The 26963-nt window shown below is 44.6% G+C and overlaps 1 protein-coding gene across 2 annotated transcripts in view; it reads left to right on the forward strand.

Annotated features, from left to right (window-relative positions):
* The window catches only part of EXOC4 (exocyst complex component 4), a 380270-nt gene that overhangs the window by 264736 nt on the left and 88571 nt on the right, over positions 1–26963 (forward strand). For both annotated transcript variants that reach the window (XM_034063300.1, XM_034063301.1), the window contains exon 11: positions 6800–7019. In XM_034063300.1, coding sequence (XP_033919191.1) covers positions 6800–7019 — 220 coding nt within the window. The remainder of the gene's footprint in view (positions 1–6799; positions 7020–26963) is intronic.

Raw genomic sequence — 26963 nt, forward strand, 5'->3', positions numbered from 1 at the left:
GTAGAGGTGTAGAATCATCCAGTAACAAATTCTCTGTGGTCTGTGTTGTAGTGAAATTTTTAACTTTAACTGTATTTATTGTGATTTGCCCATGTGTAATGGTCAGTACTTCTGGGTATAGGAGCATCGCTGAGTCTCACTTGGGCAGAGGAGGGAGGAGTTAGAAGATGGACCAGACTCTGGGATGGGCAAGAAGTTGATTTAATCCAACGAGATTGAACTAGATGATCTTAAGGTCCTTTCTAACCCTATTCTATAATTCTGTGATTCTATGTGAAGTGAATATACTGAAATATATACCAGTTCGGTGGCACATAGTTGCTGAAATAGCCAATTTGCTCGGCTGTGCTGTCTCAAGGGTGATAAATGAAGACTCGAGCTGTATCTCGTCGGTTATCAAACAGCTTGTCCAGGAGACATCATCTGTGGCTGTCCCTTTTGCTGGCCCTCTTCCAAAACACCCATTGTTGAGGTGGGAAGGCTTTCTGGATGGGGAATGGGCAGTCTGAGGTCTTTCAGGTTTGTCTGTTGGTTCAAACATGTCTTCAAACCTTCAAGAACCTATTGTCTTGGATATTTTATCTCTAATTTCCTTGAGTCTGAACAGCCAGTTTGGGATTCAGTTCAGTATCCAGTTTGAAGGCTTTCTGCTCGCTCTTTAGTGTTTCCTTGCTTTGTGTAAGGTTCATTCCAGGTACTTGGATGTTTTCTGACTAAGAGGGAAAAGAACAGTTCAGGATCATACAAAAATGAAATGAGCTGAAATGTAAATTTGGGCTGAATGTCTGTAAAAAATATCTTAATGAGGTTTCAGAATATTTTATGGTTATTTTCTGTCATTCATTTGTTTGAGGAGGGGATTTCAGGTAATATTATCATCATCATTAAGAACAGAGTAGTTGTTATGCACTTGCAGTGACACGTCTTCAGCTTCTTTTAATGATACCTTAGAAGACATTTGATAACAAGAAGACAGCAAAAAGCCTTGGGAAGGTGAGAGTTGTAGGTTTCTGTATCCATCCATGAAGCCTTTTTAGGCTTTATGGGTTTTATTACGCACTTTCAGCCTAGGTAAGACAGGCCTCTGAGCCGATGAAGTTGTGAGTTGGAATGAATTAAATTTGCTGAAATGGTTTGTCTTTCTTTTTGCCTTTTCTAATCCAAATGACTGTCATTTCCAAAAAGATACTTCATTTTCCTGGAAGTGCTTTTCTGTCTAAGGGGAATGCTTAATTGCAGCTGCAAATCACCTCAAATGCTTTCCAAGGAGGATAAAACAAGTTAAAAAGTGTGCATTGTTTTGAGACTGCAGGTTCTGAATGCAGGATAAGATGCAGATTTCTGGTTTTTGACCCACCTGCTCTCTTCAACAACTCCATCCTGGCCACGCATCTCATAACAGGGTCTTTCACAACACTGCAATCCCATTTTTAGGATTTCACGTAATCTACAATGACCATTATCCAAACTCTGGCACAGGTTGCCCAAGGAAGTTGCGATACCCTATCCCTGGCAGTGTTGAAGGCCAGGTTGGATGGAGTCTTGGGTGACACAGTTTAGTGTGAGGTGTCCATGGCCATGGCAGGGGGGCTGGAACTGGATGATCTTAAGGTCCTTTCCAACCCTAACTATTCTATGGTTCTATGATACACCTTGCTCTGAATTTTTATTCAGGGAAAGCATTTTCCAGGTCAGATATGCATGATGTTTGTGTTCAATGAATGTAGTTCCCATCCAGGGTTCAGCAGTAGCAGTCATTTTTCTCCTCCTTAGCAGCTGGTGCAGTGCTGTGGTTTGGCTTTAGCCTGAGAACAACGCTGATAACACCGATGTTTTTAGTTGTTGCTAAGTAATGATTACTCCAATCAAGGACTTTTCAGTCTCATGCTCTGCCAGGGAGGAGGGGAAGCCAGGAGGAGGCAGAGATAGAACACCTAACCCAAACTAACCAAAGGGGTATTCCATACCACAGCACATCATGACCAGTATAGAAACACGGGGCAATTACCCGGAAGAGGGAAATCACTGCTCGGTCAGGCTGGGTATCGGTCGGAGGGTGATGAGGAATTGTATTGTGCATCACACGTGTTTGTTGTTGCTTTTCCTTTCCCCTTTGATTTTTATAATCTCTCCCCTTGTTATTTCCCTTATCATTATTGTTATTGGTGGTATCAGGAGTGGTTTGTGTTATACCTTAGTTACTGGTCTGATCTTATCTCAACCTGTGGGAGTTACGTTCCTTTGATTCTCCTTCCCATCCCTCTGGGAGCAGTTCTGAGTTACTGGCTGGGCTTAAACCACAGCATTCCTCAGCAATAGGGAGATTTTCCTTCCTGAACATTCCACATGGCTCATTCTCTCACATTCAGAGAATACACCCCACGGCATGGTAACCTTTATAGCTTTCTCCCCATTTTTTGTGTGCCAGTGAGAGATGATGTTAAGTGTAGTTGTTGAAGGTATTTCAGAAACGCTGCTCAATTACAACTGAATGGTTCTTTTCCAAGTGGAATCATCAAAGCAAATGGAAAGTGAATCAAAGCTGTTCCTCCAAGGCCTTCTTTATGGCTCCTATTTACAGTGAGCTGTATCTCAGATTGCCCTCCTTGGAGAGTAAAAAGAAAATAGGAGGGTATAAAGGGCTCAGTGACAAAGCCTTTCACCATCACAGTGTTTTTTGGTGGAGGTTTTTTTTGGTCATATGGATTTATGCACATGTGGATACATCCAAAATCAGTCTGAAGAACTGTGTCCTAACCTAACTGCTTTATTCAGATGCCAGAGTTTTCTCCCCTTTGATTTTCTATAAGTCGTTGACCAAACTCGGGTTTCTTGTCATGTAACTGGTTCACACTAAGATATGAACACTGATCTCTGCGATAGCCATGGGTCAGATTGCTTTTATTGACATCTTAATAGAATCATTGAATCAATGAAGCTGGAAAACACTAATCAGTCCAACCATCCCCAGCCCTGCCAAGGCCACCCCTAACCCATGGCACTGAGGCCTCGTCTCCACGCTGTGTGAACACTTGCAGGGCCGGTGCCTGCAGCCCTGCCCTGGGCAGCCTGTTCCAATGCCTGAGCACCCTGTGGGGCAGGAATTGTTCCTCAGCTCCATCTAAACCTGCCCTGGTGCAGCTTGAGGCTGTTTCCTCTTGTCCCATCCCTTGTTCCTTGGGAACAGAGCCCAGCCCCTCCTGGCTCCATCCTCCTGGCAGGCACTTGGAGGGAGCCAGTTGTATTTAATGGCATTCTGAATAATTCTTCTAATACAGAACATGTAGGGAGCATCACTGCTGCAGTGTAATATGCTAGAGGGATTCTTGGTGCAAATCTGATGTCCACATGTATCTGGAGCCTTGTGACGCTTCTCTGGGCACCCTGATTGTGTGCTTGGTGGGGTTTTCCTCTTGGTGGGATAAAGGCTGGAGCTGCACAGTGGCTGCCTCAAGTGCTCCATTTGCAGAGCAGATGGGGGACTCATCCTGGCTGATGAAAACATAGTGAGGTCGTCAGCAGATCATAGTAAATTGAATCTCAGTTGTCCTTTTAGGCTGTACTAAGTGGTAATGTACTTGCGCCATTGGAATATCAAATCTGTGAACTCTTAGGGCTGTTGCTTACTCTTAAGTCACTCTCTGCCATCCACTCTACATTTTTCTTCACCTTTTCTCTACTTCCATTTTCTTTTGTAGAGATCTTTTGATTAAATGAAGACTTCAGAAAATGTCTGGTTTTCATCACCATTATCATTTAATCAAGTTATCCTTGAACATTCAAACTTAAGGTCTCTCATCCATATCCTCTGGTCTTCCATGCTGGGCACAGTTTCAGTCTTAATAACTTTTGACTGATATCAAGTTTAAATCTGCTTTCCTAAGCTCTCGACCATTTTTTCTTTAGCACAAGTGTTGCTGAGCACTCATAAAATCTCTTCTCACAGTCACTGCTGTCTAGCACCTTTCTCATAATCTGTGATTACTTAATGGTTATGTCAAGTAAAATAGGGATATACTTTTGATTCTTACCAGTATTAAGTGAACCACTCTTGTCTATGCCAAGAAATTCAAGCCTATTAGAACAACCACCAGGACTTGGTTCTCTGATCGAGGTAGAATTTGCTGGATGGAAATCAAGGCACAGGTCTTCTAGAAGAGATCTGAAGTGGTGATTAATGCCAGGTACTGGGGAACAAAGATTCCTGATTACCATTTGCTAGCACTGACTTTTCCAATGGCCTCACACAAGCAATTTAGTCTCTGGTGCAGGGAACACATAGAAACGCCATCAAATTACCGTGGGATAAGGAGTTGGCTGTATGTCAGCACGTCTGAGCTCTAATAGTCTGCTGCTCATTTGAATGTGGCCATTCTCTCTCTTAAAGTTAGCTTCTCTTTATGTTGGTTTAAGCAATTTTAAGAACATGCTGGATTTTAAGTGTTTAAAAGTTGTTCACTGAAGGATGCTTGTTTCAAATTCAAGCTGCTGCGCTCCTCCTTTCCCAGGTGAAGGAGGTACAACGGTATAATTAATATTCTTCTGTGAGTTTAAGGCATCAAAAGCACTGGGTAAATAAGCTCATAGAGTAACAAATCTATTGGCAGGCATGAAAAGATACAGCAAGTTAGTTTAATATGGCCCCATCAACCCTGACAGTGATCCCTTAAGGACATCAGTGGCTGTCACTCAAAGCTGGTGACAATGGGTCTGTTATTTCAGAGATAAGCTTGGTGGTGGTCTCCCTGCACTCTTCCCACATGACTCTGCTGTTTCCCTGTTTTATGAAGCTGATTCACATTATTGATCTGTGAAAGGCAGGGAATAAAGCTGCCATCCCTTGCACTATCTCTTTTTGGAGCAGCAGTCTTCAGACTTAACAGAGAACAGGTCCCCCTTTGGAAGCAAGAACTACATCAGCCCAAATGTGTCACTCTACACTGACGGAGTCAATGCTGCAGAGGCTTTAGGGAGCAGATTGTTTGGATTTGAAAGAAACTGTGCTACTTACATTGACAGGAACCCCTCAGCCAGCCCTCTGAAGGGAAGTTGCCTCCTCTAGAGTGCTGAACATGGAGGTAGAAGATTATGGGTAATTAAACAGACCTCATTGAATTGTTTGGGAAAATAGGTAGTGGTGAAGCATCTCTGATACGTGCTACCCACACTGGAACTGTTAGAGGTGTCTCAATGGCAAAAGAAGTCTTTCCTAGTGAAGAAGAGGTGGCTTTCAGGGTGCAGAGCATGTTGCAATACATATTGGGAAATCCAAGGTCAACTGGTTCTGCTGCTGCTGTGTAAAACAAAGATAAAACCAATCCCAGCATCTCCAGGAGCACCTCCCCTATGGAGACAGGCTGAGAAAGTTGGGTCTGTTCAGCCTGGACAAGAGAAGCTGTGTGGAGACCTCAGAGCAGCTTCCAGTGTCTGAAGGGGGCTACAAGGATGCTGAAGAGGGGCTGTGCATCAGGGACTGGAGTGATAGGACAAGGGGTGATGGGATCAAACTGAAATGGGGGAAGTTCAGGTTGGAGATAAGGCAGAGGCTGTTCCCTGTGAGGGTGCTGAGGCGCTGGCACAGGGTGCCCAGAGAAGCTGTGGCTGCCCCATCCCTGGCAGTGTTCAAGGCCAGGTTGGACACAGGGGCTTGGAGCAGCTGCTCCAGTGGAAGGTGTCCCTGCCTGTTTCAGGGGGTTGGAACTGGAGGAAATTTATGGTCCCTTCCAACCCAAACCATTCTATGATTCTGTGATTCATTATGACTCCTGATACATGCAGCTCTGAAAAGAAGACTAATTTCATTGCCTGGGATGTAAGTTAAAGAAATGACAAAGTAATTTCTAGAAGAAACTCCTATGTGTTAAATGGCATCACTGAAAAAGCTTTTACAGGAGGAGATGACAAACATCCTGTGTTAAAATAGTCCCAGAATCAGCATGCCATTCTGAATATGCAGGAATGGGATCCTGGGATGAAAGAATAACACATAATAAAAATACAGCATCATACAGACATGCATAATGCAGTATGATGTCAGCATAATACCCATACATTGCTTTTTCAGTGTTACCTCTAGGTTTAGAGCTGGAATATACTGCTATTCAGATTAGGGATGGGAGATGGGGAGCCTACCTGTGGGAATCAAGTGACCAACCCATGGAGGACATTTACCTTTCCAAAGGGATTTCTGGCACCCTCAGGTTTTTAAAGCTGTTTTCTTTTAAAAGATATTTTCCTGTACATCTCAAATAAAGCAGTTGATGATTTTGGGGGTAAATAAATAGGAATTGTGCCTGGATTGTGGATTTTCTCCAATCCCTCATTCTGTCTGTTCTCCTCCAGCCATGGAGTCTTTGTCTCACCAGTTGTTGGCATTTTATCCATTATTCTTTGCAGGCTACCTTATAGACCTTTTCTGCTCCTTGTGTCTCCTGTTGGTGCAGTCTGTACTCATTCTCCCACCCTTCCTTCCTTCCTTCCTTCCTTCCTTCCTTCCTTCCTTCCCTTCCTTCCCTTCCTTCCCTTCCTTCCCTTCCTTCCCTTCCTTCCCTTCCTTCCCTTCCTTCCCTTCCTTCCCTTCCTTCCCTTCCTTCCCTTCCTTCCCTTCCTTCCTTCCCTTCCTTCCTTTCCTTCCTTTCCTTCCTTCCTTTCCTTCCTTTCCTTCCTTCCTTTCCTTCCTTTCTTTTCTCCCACTGCTATTGCTTGCCACTGAGATGTAGGAACAACAAAGGCAAGAATAACACATTTAAAGTAACTACATGCTTTATCTGCATTGCCTTCTTCCCCTTCTGTTTTCCAGATTTATCCAGGAGATAGAGCACGCCATGGATCTTGGCCCAAGCAAGCAGTGTCCGCTCCGTGAGTTCCTCACCATGTACATCAAGAACATCTTCCTCAACCAGGTCCTGGCTGAGATCAATAAAGAGATTGAAAGCGTCACAAAGGCATCTGATCCCCTGAAAATACTGGCTAATGCGGATACCATGAAGATCCTTGGAGTGCAGCGGCCTCTTCTGCAGGTAGGAGCTGAGTGAACTGCCAATGCATCCCTTACTGTCCATGTCTAGCCATGACCTTGCTATGCATCCAATAGGGAAAGATGTAGATCTGCTGGAGCAGGTCCAGAGGAGGCCATGGAGATGCTGCGAGGGCTGGAGCAGCTCTGCTCTGGAGCCAGGCTGAGAGAGCTGGGCTGGGGCAGCCTGGACAAGAGAAGGCTCCTGAAGGGGAGACCCCAGAGCAGCTCCAGTGCCTAAAGGGGCTGCAGGAAAGCTGGAGAGGGGCTTGGGACAAGGGCCTGTAGGGACAGGCCAAGGGGAATGGCTTGAACCTGCCCAAGAGAGGGGAGACTGAGCTGAGCTCTTAGGCAGAAGCTGTTCCCTGTGAGGGTGCTGAGGCGCTGGCACAGGGTGCCCAGAGAAGCTGTGGCTGCCCCATCCCTGGCAGTGTTCAAGGCCAGGTTGGACACAGGGGCTTGGAGCAGCTGCTCCAGTGGAAGGGGTCCATGCCTGTGGCAGGGGTTGGAACTGGGGGAGCTTTAAAGTCCCTTCCAAACAAACCAGACTGGGATTCTATGGCTGGAGCACAGCAGAGAGAGGCTGCACTGGGGAAGGAATGCCAGCCTTACTTTGCAGTTATTTGCAATGCCAGTTGCAGTCCCCATTGTAAGAGCCTAGGGAAAAAGGAAATATGCCAGATCTGTGATGCAGATAGAGGTCATCCGAGACTTGATTTTAAGAGCAAGGGTTGAAAAGAAATCAATGTTAGGGCAGTTTTGGCTTCCACAACAGGAAAAGTATCTGAAGATTGAAACTATGAGTTAGAAATAAAGCAGAACTCTACTGATTCATAGTCTCGAGTCTTCTAAAGATGTTATTCAGAGTTCCTTTTGAGAGATACAGAAACTAATGGGTATTTTCTATGTTGTATTTTGTATTGTTTGCCTTCCCTTTGTTTTCTGAGGATTAAACTGATTTGAGAACCCAAACTCAACCTGCACAGGCGTCTGACCTTATCAGGAGCTGAAAATACTTCATGTTAACATTAACCCATCAGCTTTGGAGCAAGACCAGGGAGGTTGTTAACCTTACACATTGGGTTGGGTTCTTAGAGCAGTAATGTGTTTTTTGGGGATTATGGCTTCATTTGTAGCCATGAAAATGTGGTCTGTAATATCAATACATTCTCTTAAAGTTCATGTGAGGTTGAAGAGTCAGAATGGTTGGGAATTTTCTCATCCACTTCCTGTAATTTGTTTCTCATGATGGATGGAAATCATTTTGAACTGGAATTATTCTTGGTCCGAATGTACATGGTCAGAAGGGCTGCCTGTTCCCGACATTATACAAGGGTAATTTTGTCAAAGAGAAGAAAAATTGCTGCCTCTTTGAACCAAGTCATCCAAATAGCTCCCTAAAATAATGCTATTGATTTTACATTAACAGGGGAAAAAAAAGAAAAGGCTATTTCTACATTGACAGTGCTGGAGCCTGGGATTTTTGCCCTTCTCGCCTCATGGGTACCATGAAAACAAGAGTGTGTAGAGAGTGAATAAGCCTGGCACCTCTCTCCCAGTACTGTGCTTCTCTGTCCTGTGTTATCCGTGTTCATGGTTCAAACATCCCACCCTTTTCTATCCTGAAGATCTCTTTTAAGCTCCTGTGGCTGTGATTTAAACACGACTCAAGAATTATCAGTTCCCACTGCACAGGCTGATAAGAGCTGTTTTTTGATAACTATCAGCACATGTTAGAACTGAATTAGCTTATAGATAAGAGGCTTTCTAGCATCCTGTGCCATCCTGTCCTCAGTGATGAATCATCCATTTCTGTAAAGATTATGCTTTTAAAAACCCTAGAAAACATTGTAGATGGTCTTGTTTTCCATTCTTAAATCCTTAAATGTATAATATTGTAAATCCATTTCTTTTTAGGAGTGACTGAATAATTATAGAATCCCAGACTGGTTTGCATTGGAAGGACCTTAAGGCACCTCCAGTTCCAACCCCTGCCACAGGCAGGGACCCCTTCCACTGGAGCAGCTGCTCCAAGCCCCTGTGTCCAACCTGGCCTTGAGCACTGCCAGGGATGGGGCAGCCACAGCTTCTCTGGGCAATAACCCTGAAACTAGTTTGGCTCAAAATTACTCTGCATTAAGCTTCAGTCTGCAGTTGTTTAAATCAATACTAAATTAGGCTACAAGTAGCTTAACAGCTTCTTATAGCCTCTTCTTGTACTGTTTGTGTCAAGGTGATAAATCTTTCCAGCTAGGTGGTCGCTAACTAATACTGGACTTAAAAATCTCTTACCCTGTCTCCATCTGACAAGAAAAGTGCAAGTTGCATCACTCTTTCCATTCCACAGTAGCCAAGTGAGACTTCTTTAAGGCATAGAATCAAAGAATAGTTTAGGTTGGAAAGGACCAGTTGGATCATCCAGTTCCAAACCCCTGCCATGGGCAGGGATACCTCACACTAGAACATGTTGCCCAAGGCTCTGTTCAGCCTGGCTTTGAACATTGCCAGGGATGGAGCATTTGCCACTTTTTGGGGTAACTTCTGCCAGGGCTCCTCACCCTCACAGAGAAGAACTTCCTTATATCTAACCTGAATGCATCAGTGTGATCATTGTCTTACAGCAGTATTGTGTAGATGGAAGGTGTGATAATTCTCTGGCCAAGCTCGAGAGGCTGAAAATCCAGTTAAAACTCCTTAAAAAGTCAGAGTGTGGAGCTGTTTGCAGGATAATGACTTGCTGGAGCTGATTATCCCATCACCCATTACTGCTTATGGCATGCATGTAATCACTCACTTTTGACTTCCCAAGGAGACATCACTGGTAGCTTTGTCATGTTTTCTTCCCATCAAAATAGTGAGTATTAAGAAGAATGATCACAGTGAGTGGTGTTTAAATGGCTCGCCAGTAGTGATGGGCATATGCTTTGATAGCCAGTAGATATTATTCATTAGTATTAATTGTCTTTTCAAGTTGGCTTCCAGTGATCAAATTCCATTACAGAGCAGACATGACTGGTCAGGTGGGTATTTCCCATTCAAATATGACTTTTGAGGCAGCACCTGTGGTTCTGGTCTTCATATTTCAATGTTTTTACAGTGACATAGTGTCTAAACCAGCATGAAGTGCTTTGCAGATGTTGTCATCCCTTGTGTGGTCTGTTTCCATCACACAGCCAACATGTCAAGATGTTAAGACAGAGTCTCTATAACCCTCATTAATTCAGCACTGAGTCCAGGTTAATGTTCCCCATCTTTCATGACCTGAGGCTTAACACCAAGCTGGTCTTGGCCATGTGGTTTCTATCTAGAGCATGTGAGAGCTGCTCCCCTATTTGAACAAACTTCTGGAGAGCTGGTAAAATCACTGCTGCTCTAGAACATGCTCCATTAGAAATTAACCCAAGTCTTCATTGAATGCAATTAGAGTTGGGTGCAAAGTGTCATTGATCATAGTCCTACCTGAGACCACCAACTTGTTTTGCTCACCTCAACAAGTATCTGAACGCAGTTTTCCCCCATGCCAATCCATATTGCATTTGAACTTCAGAAATGATGGCTTACTATTATTTCTAGGTCTTTTATCTCCATTATTTGAGTGTTTTCATAGCTGGTATCATAGTATTGTCATTACATTAGTTGGAAGGGACCTCTGGAAGTTGGTCTCATCTGCCTGAAGGTCTGGCCCACAACCAGAGCCTGCCCAACACCAGATTAGGTCAATCATGGCTTTGTCTCAGTGAGTCTTGAAAACTTAGAGAGATGGAGATCCTTTGGGCTGCTCTCCTGCTGGAAAGCTGTTCTCCTAGTCACAGTTTTGCCTGCTGTTTATGTCCCATGTATGATATATAGAGCAGACCAAGAGTCTTCATTTAAATCATGTCATATTTTATAAGAGGAAATGTGAAGCCTGCACACAATGCAGCTCTTGCATCTGTGCCAGGCACATTAGGTGTGAAGCATAACTGATCCAGTGACCACATTATGGCCTTCACCCTTCTACTTGTGGTTGTATCTTGTTAGGGTTGATCTCTGGGTTAAATTACTCCAGTGTTATTAAAATGCACCTCCCTAAGGTCAGCCTAGCCACAATGGGCTTGACATAACTAGAGGTGAAAAGTGTGTGTGCAGGGCTTCTATCAATGAGTCTAATCAAAAGATGTTATGGACAAAGCAGACCAGTTCATAGAGAACACCCAGTTTTGTACCTCTTAGCAATTACACTGTGCTTTTGATTAGTGAAACGTAAATGTTTTTTCAAGTATTTAATTTAATTGGGAACACTTGCTATTCAAAGACTGCTTTTCTAACACGTCTTTGCCTCTAACCTCTGGTTTGTAGTGCATCAGCCAATCTCATTTCTAGGGTCCAATATTTCGAGTGTGAATTCAGGTCATTAGCTTTCAGGGCTGTGTCTGATGGGTTGTTTTAGAAGATGACATGAGCCAGGAACGCTCTATTTCCACCCTGAAGCTCCGAGTCTGACCAGAAGTGATGACCTGACCTGACCGTTCTTGGGAACCAGCAGCTTCAGATTGGAAAAGCACAACCTCATGAGCTTGTGGTGCTGAGAAACCTGGTTGGGATGGGGTCAGACCTTGTGTTTTCAGGGTGGGTTGGAGGGTGCAGACTGGCTGCTGTCTCTTTTGATCTTCCTGCAGTGAGATTTTTTGGTGGACAAGCTGGAGAGAAGTAATGGTTTCTGACACATCCGCTGACTGCATTAGCACTCTGTCAATCCCTTCTTCCAGGAGCTGTCTTTTTTGAGTCATATTTAACTTTTCTGGCTATCAAAAGCATCCTTATCTTTTGGGCTGTGTGGGAAGAGCAGCAGGCAGCCAAGGGGGCTGTGGGTAACTGCATGGCCAGTGTGAATCCATGGGGATCAGCTGCTGTGAGGGAGCAGAAGGGACATTAAACCCTCAGGGTCACCCTGGGAGCTGGAATGGGTGAGGACTGACTTTGCCTATGCACATTTTCTGTCTCTCTCTGTTTTTTCTGGTCATTTGTCTGATAAGACTAATAGCAGCCTTCCAGTATCTGACGGGGGCCTATAAGGATGCTGGAGAGAGTCCCCTCTTTGTTAGGGACTGTAGTGAAAGGACAAGGGGTGGTGGGTTAAAACTGAAACAGGGGAAGTTTAGATTGGATAGAAGGAGGAAGTCGTTTACTGTGAGGGTGCTGAGGCACTGGAATGGGTTGCCCAGGGAGGTTGTGAATGCTCCATCCCTGGCAGTGTTCAAGGCCAGGTTGGACAGAGCCTTGGGTGCCATGGTTTAGTGTGAGGTGTCCTTGCCCATGGCAGGGGGTTGGAACTGGATGATCTTAAGGTCCTTTCCAACCCTAACTATTCTATGATTCCATAAGTGGGACTCAAGCCAAAGTGGAAAGAGAAGGATACTCCAATTCCTGTGTGCTGGATATGACTGACAAAGGAAGAACAAAGAAATAGGGGGAAAAAAAGAAAGAGAAATAAAAGATAGCTGTCACAGTTTTCTTGGCCTCAAAGATTGACATCTCACTAGCAGGTCCTGTCTGTCTCATTGCAATTCCCTGTACAGCTTCTGGACGAATCCTGTCTCTGTAAATGCAGTATCTATTGAGCTGCCAAGGCTTTTATGCTTCCTCTTTTGTTCCTGAATTAATATGAGATTTGAGGGCGATGGGAGAAAGGACTTGCATAGTCTGCTTCATTCTTGCCTATTCTTTCTGATAGGGTTTTATTTTTAAATCTGCAGTTCTTATGCATCCAGTGATTTATGGCTTGGACAGAAGTCAATGGGAATTTAGGTTAGATAGAAGGCAGAAGCTGTTCCCTGTGAGGGTGCTGAGGTGCTGGCACAGGGTGCCCAGAGAAGCTGTGGCTGCCCCATCCCTGGCAGTGTTCAAGGCCAGGTTGGACACAGGGGCTTGGAGCAGCTGCTCCAGTGGAAGGGGTTGGAGCTGGAGGAGCTTTAAGGTCCCTTCCAGCACAAACCATTTTGTGATTCTCTGATTAAGCTGAACCCTCTTAAAGGACCTTTCCTGATGTGGTATTTCATGTTCACCCTCACCTTGTTTGTGCAGCTGGTTTCCAGGAACAGTTGAGCGAGTAATCGCAAGAGCAGTAAAACTACCAGAACTCCTTGTAAGTTATTTTATTCTCCTTTCTTTTCTTGCAGTCCCATTTGTTTCACAAGTTGGAAGTGAACCACATGTATCTGCCCCAGCCTCGGTCACAGGCCTTGATTGATTATTTTAATTACCCAAAACAACCCAGACAGGCTCCTGCAGCTGTACTATTGCTCTCATAAATACTCATTTCGCCTCACATGGCTGAGCCCACATGGCTGGTGTCACAAACAGCTCCTCTTATCTTTCTGTCCAGAGGAGAAGCCATTAGCTTGGCCACCCTCCTGTTTGTTTAAAGCTTAAACTGCACATTTCTCATCTGCAGCCTCGTTAAGCATACAGCATCATGGCAGGAGAGCACATCATGGGATGCAGAGGCAGAGCAGGCCTTCTCTTTAACCTGAGGGTGCTTCCAAGAAGTAAGTGTGAAATCTCAGACACAGCTGCCACAGAAGTGATGCTTCACCCAGCTTCCTCCTTCCCTCCAGCTGCCTTTATTCCAAAGTGTTTCTTCACTTTTAAGCCAGGGGTTTGACTTCACTAGGGTTGTTTCTGTGATGGATGACCATAGCTGCAGTGTGCAGGAGGCTCTGAGCATCCACCTGTGTGTACCTACAAAGGCAGAGTCTCATGAACCTTAATTTAAAGGAGGTCCGTATCCCTTCCATCACAAACAGCCCTCCAGGAGTGTTGTTAAGAACTTTTCACTAGGAAAGTTTAATTTCTTGCTTATCTGAAGCACAGCAGTGGTAGAGTCTGGGGGCTTGGTTGGGCTTATTTTGCCTCTCTCTGCACCCATTAGCTGAAGGCTGTGTCTATCGTAACAGCACAGGTATTTTTTCCCTTCCCTCTGTTTACTTTGCTTTATGAATCCCAAATCAACAGGCTGAGAACATTGGGGCTGCTGAGCCTGGAGAAGAGAAGCTGCTTGGAGACCTCAGAGCAGCTTCCAGTGTCTGAAGGGGGCTACAAAGATGCTGGAGAGGGGCTCTAGCGATAGGACAAGGGGTGATGGGTTCAAACTGAAACAGGGGAAGTTCAGGTTGGAGATAAGGCAGAAGCTGTTCCCTGTGAGGGTGCTGAGGCGCTGGCACAGGGTGCCCAGAGAAGCTGTGGCTGCCCCATCCCTGGCAGTGTTCAAGGCCAGGTTGGACACAGGGGCTTGGAGCAGCTGCTCCAGCGGAAGGTGTCCCTACCTGTGGCAGGGGGGTAGAACTGGATGATCTTCAGGTCCTTTCCAACCCAAACCATTCTCTGGTTCTATGAAGTGCAGCCTGGAACACAATCTCATGCAACTTTATAGATAGCCTCAAAAGAAGAAACTTTCTGTGTTATTGCCAGGCTCATTGCAAGTCACATTCTTCGGGTTTTTTTGCTCTTGCATTTGAAGCCTGGGCCCATTTCATTTAGGAAGAATTACTCTAATTTCTACTTTCTGAAATGTTTTCCTAATCAGAAGTGCTGGCTGAGAAGAGCCATCACATTTTAAATAATTGATGGCTACTTTATTGAGTTGTCAGCACTAATTCATCCTCCTTTTGAAGCGCTGGGATGTTCAAAGGAGGAAATCCTTTCACAACCTGCTCGGGTTTTGAAGGAAAGTTCATTTTTATAATTACTTTTTATTTCCACTCCAGAATGTAATTGCGGCTGTGTGCGGAGGGGGAGGCACCAAGTACCTTCCAGGCTGGAAAATGCCTTTATTACTACTTGCGCTTCTAATTTCTTTCCCTCCCTCCTTTTTGCAGGGGTTTAATTATACCTGTTTTAAACGTGCATTTTGAAATGTGACACCCGGTTCTCATAGGGAACAAAAGAGATTAATCCATTGTTCAAAGGGAAGGTAAAGAAGCTCCAGTCTTTTGAGGCTGTTTTTTGTCAGGGGCTGCCCCTCCCTGATAAGCACCGTTTCAAGTGGGAGGGTTGCAGAGAAGGAGCTGTGATTTTGAAGGAAGGGGGTTGTCAACAGGAGTATTAAGAGGAACAACAGATGCGGAGATGCTGCCATCACACTGCTCCTTCTCCCCTGATGGCTTTCCCTGCACTGACAGGGAGAAAGGTTCTTGCTAGAGTGTATAAACTTTGCTAGCAGTTTAAAGGTTAATAGCACTCTCATTTACATCTGAAAAAAGGGAGACAAGGCAGTAAATTAAAAGTTTCCCCTCTTGCTACTAAGGTGTAAATAGATCCCTTCCATGTTGAAAATATATAATAATAGTTCTGCTGGTGCACACAAAGCTGTCAGGATGGGAATTTGTTTTGCACATGATCTACTTCTGTGCTGTGATTTTTACCTGCATGAACTTTATACAGAGGGAAAAAGCTTTTCCCTTGCATCACCCATGCAGCTGTACCATAAAGCTCTTGGTGGTCCCAGTCCTACAGCCCTAGTTCTTGTCATTATAGGCCTCATCCAGGAATCGCTGGGGGCTCCCAAAGCTACAGGGAAGACACTCCGAGGGCTGGAGCAGCTCTGCTCTGGAGCCAGGCTGAGAGAGCTGGGCTGGGGCAGCCTGGACAAGAGAAGGCTCCTGAAGGGGAGACCCCAGAGCAGCTCCAGTGCCTAAAGGGGCTGCAGGAAAGCTGGAGAGGGGCTTGGGACAAGGGCCTGTAGGGACAGGCCAAGGGGAATGGCTTGAAGCTGCCCAAGAGAGGGGAGACTGAGCTGACCTCTTAGGCAGAAGCTGTTCCCTGTGAGGGTGCTGAGGCGCTGGCACAGGGTGCCCAGAGAAGCTGTGGCTGCCCCATCCCTGGCAGTGTTCAAGGCCAGGTTGGACACAGGGGCTTGGAGCAGCTGCTCCAGTGGAAGGTGTCCCTGCCCATGGCAGGGGTTGGAACTGGAGGAGCTTTAAAGTCCCTTCCAACCCAAACTATTGCATGATTCTGTGTTGATTCTATGAATTTAATTACAATATTCAGGGACCTTTTGTCTCTGTAAACTGCTTACATGGAAAGAAAACAGAGTAAAATGATACAACTCTACAGGAGAGCTCTGCCTTGGGCTGTGTTCTATTTTAATTAATTAGGTGCTGATTATAATTGCTGGAAAAGGTAAGAACAAGGGAGAATTGAAGAACATTGAATTTGTGTAGATGATATCCTAGATTACAATCTCCACTGACCTTGAAGTCAATGGAGTTACACTGGGTTTCTTCCAGTGTGTGGATGAGATGAGAGCTATCCCATTAGCTCTAAATAATGTCAATTTAAACATTAAAGGACAGAAAAAAATATGGTCATTCAGCTGCATCCGACTCCTGTCTACATGAATAGCATCAGCCTCAATTACCTCTCCAGTTGCATACAATTAAAAGGCAAATAAGCTTGAAAATGAAACAAATCAAACATTGAAGCCTCTAAGGGAGCTCCACAACAGTACTAGCAGAAGGCACTGAGGTTTTGTTGCTTAGCTGTTTCTATTCTTATTTAAGGGTGGTGTCAGAAGCTGTATGAAGGGCAGGATGGTAACAGGTTGAACACCCCTCTTTGGTATTAACATGGCATTTCATATTTAATCCCTGCTCTGTTGTTTTCCATGGCACTTTATACAAGATGAAAAATATTCTTGATCACCATTATCCTAGTTAGAGAGTGAAGATGAGAGACCTTGAGGTGTTGGAGTGGGACCAGAGAAGGGCAATGGAGCTGATGCGGGGTCTGGAGCACAAGAGAGATGGGGAACGGCTGAGGGACCTGGGGGGTTCAGATGGAGAAGAGAAGGCTCAGGGGGGACCTGATGGCTCCCTACAAGTGCCTGCCAGGAGGATGGAGCCAGGAGGGGCTGGGCTCTGCTCCCAAGGAACAAGGGATGGGACGAGAGGAAATGGCCTCAAGCTGCACCAGGGCAGGTGTCAGAAGTTTGTGTTGGAAAGGACCTTAAAGCTCATCTGGTTCCAACCCCCTGCCACGAGCAGGGATACCTTCCACTGGTAGGGAAGTAGCCACATGCTTTAGGAAGGCAGCTGAATTTTGCAGATAGAAAAGTTTCTACCACCAGAGAGGGCTGGGTGTTGAGTGAGCTCCTCAAAGAGTTAACAAAAGGGCTGTCAGAGTGACAAATAGCCCATGGCTTCCTGGTTAGCATTGCCTTTTTGAATCACTGAGCCACACTACATTTAAGAGATGTCCCTGTTCAAAGCAACATCAAATGCTTCTGGCCAGGATGATGCTTTTTAGCCCTTCCTGTGAACCATCTGCCAGTAACCACTGGAAGAGATGAGGAATGGGTCTCAGAGCAATCGCCACACTTCAAAGCAGAGATTAGTCTGAACTATCAAAGCCAAAACAGCACAAAAAAGTGGAGAAAAGAGAGAGGAGGTTAAGATTAAGCAGCTGATGCTCTGAAAATAAGAACCTGCTATTAGATCAGGGAGGAATATCCATGACAAATTGACTCGAGCAAGCAGGACCTACCAACGTTTAGTGCAAACCAACAAATAGCTGGAGGGTGTCAGGGCTTACTGAGTCTTTTAGGGTCTTAAATATAATTTGGCAACACTTACATGGTTTGTAAGGCCAACAGAATCTCCTTTAATTGAAATGAATTGTCTGCGTGGATATAAATGCATATTGGAGTTTCCATATCGCGGCCCCAAGCCGGGAATATGGGCTCAGCATCTCTTTAATTGCATTCAGCATTGCATTTCACAGCTGGGCTGAAGAGCGGCCAGAAAAGCTGCTTTCCATCAAGTCAGGTTTCCAGTTACAAGCCCTCCTCTGCTAATTTTTACATGAATAATTCACCAGGACCAGAGCACTGGAGATACAAAGAACTGGAAGACTTTGGGAAAGGGGAGAAAGACTTTTCCCATCCAAATGTGGATTTGACAGTGAGCTAATGCAGAGTTTAACCCAGGAATTGATATGCTCAGGCAGGTACATTTGGGGGTATGGAAAGATGTGAGCTTCACAAATAAACTCTTATTTTTGATATAATGGGAATGAGAGCTCTTGAACATGAAACAATCCAGCCTTGAAAAGAAGGTGGCATTTAAGAGCACGTTCACTTTTGTTTTGTGAACATTGGCCTTAGCCTGACATGTTTTTATAACCTAAGAAAACAGAAAGAAATTGCCATGACAGAGCCAAGAAAGCAAAATCCCTTGATAATCTGCAGCTAAATTCATGCTCCAACTCCTTTATACATGAAACAGAAAGGAAAAGTCTTGGTTAGAGCTCAAACAACAATTACACATTTGTGGTATCATGAAGCCTTCCAAAAATGGTCTAAAATACATATAGCTGTATATTTAATCTTATTTATTTAGGGTAGCTTGAGTTTGATGCACTGAGCTGAGAGTGGCAGAGGAGGAAGGAGGAGGAACGTACGCTGGTGGTACTGGCAGGTCACCACTGGAGTAGACATGAGGGTTTGGATCCCTTTGAGATGATCTTCAGGGTGGTGGGCTGGTTTGAGCCACCTCTGTGCAGTGTTCCCTCAAATCCTGGCATTTTTACATGGGTATCAGCTTGGCTTTTTCCTTTAAAGTACATTTCCACCCTGTGTCATTTGACACTGATCCATATCTAGGTAATGAGAGAGGTTATTTCCCCTCTGATGAGGAAATATGGTTGGAGTGTTTTCCTCCTGATAGGTTAGTAACTGTTGAAACTGATGCAATGAAATCATGGCAGAGGAGCATCTCCCCCATGAGTACTGCAGTGGTGAAAAACATGCTTCTTGACAGACTTTGGGGTTTTCTTTTAGGTTTATTCCCAATAATAAAAGGTGAATGCTCCATCCCTGGCAGTGTTCAAGACCACGCTAGACAGGGCCTTGGATGACACGATCTAGTGTAGGGCACCCCTGCCCGTAGTAGGGGTTATGGAACTTAGTGCCCTTTCCAATCCAAACCTTTCAGTGATTCCCTTGCACTTGCTGTTTCACTTTGCTCCTAATAAAGAAACAGCTCTTGAAGGCATAGGGTGGCCTTAAGGAAATACTGTTGAAGTCCAGTCTACCTCCAGTAGATAGTACCATCCACACCAGCCTCAGCTACCAGTACCAGATCTATACTTGACCGCTTGCTTTTGCAGGAGATGATCCACGTCATTGCCTCTTCCCTTTCGCTTTTCCTTCCCTACATCCCCAGTGACTGGTTACAACTCATAGCCATGGCATAACTTAAGGTTCTTTATAGGTTATTCTTTACTTGCCATCTTTAGTTGCATCTTTTCTTGCAGGTATGGTGGTAGTGGATCAGGAGAGATTTGAGTGAAGGTAGGGATGGTTTGGCTGGATAGGGGAGGATTTTCCATGCATAAGAAACCATAAATTGTAAATATATATATTGGAGACAGATAAGTGACACATCCAAGATTAGTGTTGATACCAAAGGAGGAGACAACACAAAAGCAGGTCTGGAGGGAGCAGAGTATGTCTGAGGAAGTGGTTCAGTTCCCATCCCTACTATTGCTTTATTTTAAGAGGCTGCTAACCCTTTGTAAGTTGAACTCTGGAGGAATGGGAGGAAACTTGGGAAACAGCCAGTCAGAAAGTTCATGGCAGCACAGGCAAGGAGCAGGTATTTACAGAGCAGCTTGACAGCTGGGTTTGTTGTACAAGCTGGGGTCAAAATCAGCTTGTCTGGGGTTGGGTTTCTTTACATCTGATTCAAGGGTCTTTGAACTTCAGGTTCATGCAACTTGGGTTACATGTGTTGCTAGCAAAAAGGAGCTGGTTTTACAGTGGTTGATATTCTGCCTGGTTTCATGGAACAGGTCAGTGTAGACAAGGTCTAATGTGAGGGGAAAAAAAGCAGTGACGGAAGTTTGTGGATCTGCCTTTATATCTTCACTTTTGGAGACTGGCATCCAGAGGAACAGAGGAAAATTTCCAGAGGCAGAAGCAGTATCGAATCCCAGACTGGTTTGGGTTGGAAGGGACCTTAAAGCTCATCCAGTTCCAATCCCCTGCCATGGGCAAGGACACCTTCCACTAGAGCAGCTTGCTGCAAGCCCCATCCAACCTGGCCATGTATTTGGAAGCTGACAGCCTTCTGCAGGTGGTCTTTGAATGAGAACATCCTCTCCAGAACATGCCATTATCAGTCCAAAGCCTCTTCCCTGCCTCATCCCCTGCCTTGCTGAACACATACCAGACAATAATAAGTCCACAACTGCTTGCTGGACCCAATGCCTTGCAATAGTTTATCTTAAAGGCCATTTCTTACAAGAGTTAGTTCATGCCCCCAAAATATCTTTTCATTTAGTTGCATAATAAAGCAGGAGCAGGCAACTTTAAGCACCTTTATAATGGTAAAAACAGCAGTCAGGACACAGCTTAAGGTACTTTTCTCTCCTGTGATGTGTTCTTTACAATCAATCTGCTCTTTCTTCGCTTCCCCATCAGTTTCTGATCACAGGAAGTCTCCAGCATCCTTCCTGCTTTGTTTTTGTGTCTCACACTCTTAGGAAAGGAACAGAGAGAGCTTGAATGCTGTAATTACTTTTTCAATCAATTTTAGAGAGCTGCAGGAGAAACAAAATGCAAAAGCAGTTCAAAATGTGTTTATGGTTCCAACTTATTGCAGGAAGATGCTCAAATCTCTCTTCTACCATAGGTATCCTTGGTACAGCAAATAATTAAATGGATGACAGGAATATATAGGTAAGGCTGGTGGAAACTGGTTAATAAAAGCATGTTTTCCACTGACCTGTTTGGTACCTTTGGTGTATTTTGCTGTAAATGGATTAACACCATTTTTCTTGGGTGACTTTTATAAATTGGTTCTGGGCAAGATACATGGGGTCACAACACAGGGTGAAACCTTCCCTTTCTTTCTTCAGGGTTTACTCCACAGGTACTCAATGAGTTTTCCTTAGCTAAGGAGGTCTAAGAAGGCAAAGGCTGTGATTTGTCCCATTTCCAGCACTCATAAACTGCTGGAAATGGGAAAGGACATCAGTGTCAGTGGTGGCTGCAGGGCTACCTGGTTTCTGGAGTGGAAAGGAGAGACTTAAAGATTGTGGGTTTAGGTTAAAGGAGAGGGGAGAAGGGACCGTATATCTGTGTGTCTGATTGCAGCCAGTTCATGGTGTTGTGCTTGAGTCTTCCCTATGATAAGGAATCAAGTACATCTGTAAGTAATACTTCCTTTAGAACTTGCATCCACATTCATCTAATGCAAGGATAATGAGATTTCTGTCTCCTATACATCCTTCACATTTAAGTCAAACAAGTCAGCAGAAGATTGAAGACATTGTAGTTAATGGGGCTACATTTTGGGTAACCACAGCATTACAAAGATGGGCTTTCTACAATGTGTCATTCAAAGTAATTATTATTTAATGTGTTTATTAACATGTTGATGAAATTTAGGTGCAGCTGATAGAAAACACTTATTTTAAGAAACTCGTGATGCTGGTTTTGTGTGAAGCAAGTTAATGCTTTGTTTTCAGTTCTGATTTTATTAGCAATGAACTCTCAACAAGAAAACATCTGATGTGGGTTCTCTTTGCATTTCCCAAGTGTGTTTGTTGCTCAGCTGTGTGGTTCAAATAATACAACAGAAGGAGCCATCAGGAGTTCTCACTGGGGGTAGAATAAGCACTTATCTGCAAGGGGGACCTAATATCACCCAAGGAGCCTCCAGAGCTGAAGGAAGTGTATTCAGGAAGTCTTTGGGGGCCAAAAAACCATGTTCTGGCTTCTAGGAGCAAGGCATCATTGAGAAGCTGGTTGAGAGCCTGGCCAGTGTGGGACTGTGCCCTAGTAATGAAATCACCTTTTGTCCCCCCTGACGTGGGAGAAAGGTTAAAATATAGCTGGCAAGCTGTAGTTCTATCATAGTGATGCTTATGAACGTTTTTTACCCTTTTTTCTTCATCCTTTAGAAGTCCTATTTGACCAGGGATGCTTCCCGTAGCAGTGATATCTACCCAGTGTGATCTCAGTGCAGCAGAACTTCCTTATGGAAGCCACATTTTCTAGCATACTGATGTTATTCAGGAAAATAAATGTGCTTTATAACCTATTGTATTCCTTGCTGTGAGCGCAGAGTGGGCCGATGTCTTCTGAAGGCTCTGATATGGTGGCATCTGATGTGGCAGCAACTTAAAATGACATGGCAGAAGGAGTTATTGCTCCAGCCATCTGCCCAGTCCCTTCAGGGGTTGTTGCTGGGAAGGTGAGGGTGCCTGATCCACTGGTGATTCAGTTGGAGTACCTCTGATTTTCATTATATTTTGATGCAGACATATCCTGATCTCAGATAACCTTGATATATGAAGCAGAATGAGTGCTGTGAAGGTTTGGGAGCAGATTCACAGGTAGGTGAGAAGTAACAGAATCATAGAATAGTTTAGGTTGGAAGGCCTCTGCAAAGCTTATCTAGTCCAACCCCCCTGCAATGAGCAGGGGCATCTTCAATTATATGGGGTCCTTAGATCGTGCTGTTGAATGAAGTGGAGGAGATGACTTGTCCATCTGATTTTAATCCATCATCTCATCTCTTGGAATCCCTGTAGATCTTGAGCTCTGCACTCCTACAGTGGTGGGAGCAGGACACTTGGCTCCTCAGAAGAGCAGAGCTGTCATGCATCCCATGTTGAAGGGTGTCAGGTTTGTGTCCTTCTGCTCACTCCTCTTCAGCACCTGAACTTTTAAGAGATGATTTTTAATCATACAGCAGGTATATTTGTGTGGCAGATGTGATGTTCTAAAGATGCTGTCTACGCTTTGTTTCTAGAAGTAGAAATTTGGGGAATGCAAGAGCTACCATAAGAAGACTTACCAGTCTTCATTTTTCCATCTTAGGAATGGTCAAAAGGAAGTGCTGCTGTAAATAATCAGTGAATACAATAGACTGTGGGATATCTTCCCTATTCGTTAGGTTTCATCACAATCTCTGATAGTTCAGCTCAGTCCCTAAACACTGTGTGCAATATCCTTTCCAAATCACATTAAGTCTGACAGCTCTTGTCATATTGTCCTGATAGATGCGTAAATGGTCAGCCCTGTTGTGAATGCCACCAAAATCTGCACCTCCCTGATACCTCCCATCACCAGATCTAATCACGTGATCCCACGTGAGTGATTTCTAAGCTGTCATTGCACATGGAATAAAACCTATTTGCTTGTTTCAGTTTTGAATTGCCAGTAATTAATTTAGAGTCCACTGAGGTGTGAAAGTAGGTCTGGTATTTTCCCTTAGTCAGGATTTAGAAGCAGCAGTGCTGAAGGACCTTTTGGGTCATGAAGTCCTGGTCCCTGCCATCAAATGGACATCCTGCTTTTCATTAAGTGCATCTTCAAAGCAGCCAGGTTTTCATTCCCCATAGCTCCTGTTGAAGGGTATATGGAGTTATACGGCTTTAGTGCTTTACTATTCCTCTACTCCCAAGCAATTGTAAGGCTGTTTATCAGTGTCTGCTCATCCAGTCCACCTGAACTTCACTTGCCTCTCCCTTGGGGCTGCAGTGGTGTAGGTAACTTGGAGTCATCTGTAGATGTGTTTGCTCAGAGCTACTCAGCCTTTCTGCAGCTCAGTAATGAGTAAATTAAACAATGTGAGTGTCATGGTTTAAGCCTAGCTGACAACCCAGAACCATGCAGCTGCTCGTTCATTCCCCCCCCCTTCCTCCCCCTGCTCCCAGAGGGATGGGGAGGAGAATCAAAAGAATGTAACTCCCATGGGTTGAGATAAGAACAGTTCAGTAACTAAGGTATAACACAAACCACTGCTGCTACCACCAATAATAATAATGGTAAGGGAAATAACAAGGGAAGAGAATACAACCGCTCACCACCCACTGACCAATACCCAGCCTGACCAAGCAGTGATCTGGCCCTTCCAGATAACTGCCCCCAGTTTATACAATGGGCGTGAAGTGCTGTGGTATGGAATACCCCTTTGGTTAGTTTGGGTCAGGTGTCCTGTCTCTGCTTCCTCCCAGCTTCCCCTCCTCCCTGGCAGAGCTGAGACTCACAAAGTCCTTGGTCACAGTAAACATTTGAGCAGCAACTAAAACCATCGGTGTTATCAGCGCTGTTCTCAGGCTGAAAGTCTAAAACACAGCACTGCACTGGCTACTAAGGAGAAAAATGACTGCTATTGCTGAACCCAGGACAATGAGATTTGATACAGAGGCTTAAGATTATATTCTCCACGGGACCTTTTAAGTGGCAATACTCTTGACCAGTTTTTGATCCAAAACCTTGATAACTTTTATGATTCTGTCTGGTTCTGAGACTATATTTTAGTAATATTTTTCTTAAGGAGTCAACCAATAAAACCTTTTGAGAAGCTTATATTTATTTAGGAGAAAGTTGAGCTTGTTTTGAAGGGACTCAGGCTTATCATGAGCCATTTCCAACTCTTGGTCACAAAGACTGGTCTTAGCAACCATGGTTTGGAAAGACTTCAGATTCATTAGTAAGATATGTTTTATTTTTGTGGTAACTGCTCAGGGTCACCTTGAGCTCTCAACCTCTTAGAATCAGACAAGATTGGATATGACCCAGTGCAGTCCAGAAATGCAGTCGTACCTTGGGCAGCATCCAAAGGAGTGTGAATAGCAGGTCAAGGGAGGTGATGGTACTGCTCTGTTCTGGTGAGACCCCACTTAGAGCGCTGTGTGCAGCTCTGGAGTCCTCAGAGCATTCAGCTCTGTAGACTCCTTGGGTGATACTGGGTCCCCTTGAAGATAAGTAATTATTCTACCCCTAGAGAGAGCTCCTCATGGCTCCTTCTGTTGCATTATTTGAACCAAGCAGACTTTATAGAAGGACATGTTCCATTAGGATGAAAGGTGATGGTTTTAAACTAAAAGAGGGGAGATTCAGGCTGGATGTGAGGTAGAAATTCTTTACAATGAGGGTGGTAAAACGCTGGCACATGGTGCCCATACAGGTGTTGAATGCATCATCCCTCCCTGGAGACATTCAAGGCCAGGCTGGATGTGGTTCTGGGCAACCTGATCTAGTTGAAGATGTCCCTGCTCATTGCAGGGGGTTGGACTGGATGAGCTTTGAAGGGCCCTTCCAAGCCAAACCATTCGATGATTCTAATGGAGCTACTTTAATTTGCTCCTTCTACACAGAACTGAAGCAAACCCACTACCATTAATTGCAACAACATCTTGACATGAAAGACAAATTTCTCCTCCACTTTCTGCATTCAGAGCCCTTCACCCAGAGGCAGAAAGGCAGCACAAGTGATCTTGAAGTGCCACCTGCCTTCCCAATGAAGCTTGCATTTCATCTGCTCCCCTTGCCTGCAGTATCGCTCCTCTTTAGCATCACGGCATTGCCAGAGAGATCTTACAAAGCTGACAACATTCAAGAGACAAATTATCTCCATTCGGAGCTAATTTCTGTTTCCCAGCAGGGCTCTGCTGTGACCCCGCTGGGTTTGGAAGTGCTGCTGTTTGGTTAATAGAGGAATGTTTTGTGGATGACTGTATCCGCGCTCTGCTGGCGCCAAGTTTGGCTTCAGCTGCTCCCTCGCCTTCTTACTCGCAGCCAACATTGCGAGGCCTAAATGGGTTTATTCACAGGACAATAACTTGACTGTCATTAGCATAGGGGGGAATAATGTATGAGCAAGCTATAAAACAAAATGCTCATTCCCTGCCATCCATAACTGCCTGGGAGGTCTCTTAAAGATGTACTGTAGGGAGCCATCTGCTCGGAAGGGGAGATGGGACTGTCAGGAAATGAGACGCAAGTTAGACATGGGAAGGGAAGATCTATAGGATCATCTAGACCATTTGCTGAGCAGGACTGCTCATTACTGCTCTGGCTGGGAATTGAACAGTGGCATCTCCATTGTTATTAGACGTTGCTCATAATGAGCTGACCCAGTGGGTCTTTCATTTCCCAGTCTGATTCTCTTTTTCCCTCCTAGAATGTGATTTGGGGGGAAAAGACAGCTTCTTTTTCACACTGCCCTTTTGCTGTATTATGGAAGCAGGATTCTGTTGTGCAGGGATTTGTTTGTCTTTGGAAATCCTGAGTTAGGATCAGATGGCTGCTGAACTGCTGAGTGGTTCATTTAGTTCTTCTTGCTCCTTGCAGGGAGCTCAAAGGAGTGTAAATGCTCATCACATAGTGTGGGAAACTGTCAAGTGCAACTGAATACTCTTTTGCTTCTTTGAGTTTGGATTTTGGGATTAAGGTACAGGTATTTGGGCAGATCATGATAAAATACCCCAGGAGCATAGTTAGGGTATAGTCAGCCTCTGTGTTATGACTGGGAAAGGGTGAAAGCACAAAGGTGGATGAAGGAATGGTTCCTCTGATGTGTAATTCAGGGTTTATCTATAGGAGTGTTCCTCAGCACATGACATTTGACTTTACAGCACCAGGCAAACAGTGCAGCTGGCTCCTAACACACGTATTTATCACAGAGCTTGGCCCTCATCCAGATCTTGTTTTGTATTGAAAGGTGTTAGATGCAGCTCTATGAGAGGTGTTGTTTTTCCATCCCTCTTCATGTGAATAGGGTAGTGAAAGTCACTTTGGCAGTAACTGTGGCCCTTCTATGAGGTTCTCTGCACACATCCAAGTGATCCCATTTCCACACTGGGTTAAGCTGGTGAGGCCAACCTTTCCTACAGGAGATGGTCAATCCCAGAGTGAATACAGCTTTCCTCGTTTCCATCCTCATACTTTGAAGCATCCTGCTTCAGAAATGGTCCCACCGTTGGACCTGTCATCAGCTGGGGTCTGAGTCAAGAAGAAGCAAGTTGCTGTGTTGATGAAGGAGAAAACAGTTCTAAGTGTTTAAAATTAACAGTCACAAGTCTCACTGCAATTGTTACTTGTCTTTACAAGAATGGGATCATGGTGTCTGTTCTCCTATCTCCTGAGCAGGAGAGTTTGTCACACCTGGATCTC

The sequence above is a fragment of the Melopsittacus undulatus genome, chromosome 5 (assembly GCF_012275295.1).
Source record: "Melopsittacus undulatus isolate bMelUnd1 chromosome 5, bMelUnd1.mat.Z, whole genome shotgun sequence".
NCBI classification, from domain to species: Eukaryota; Metazoa; Chordata; class Aves; order Psittaciformes; family Psittaculidae; genus Melopsittacus; species Melopsittacus undulatus.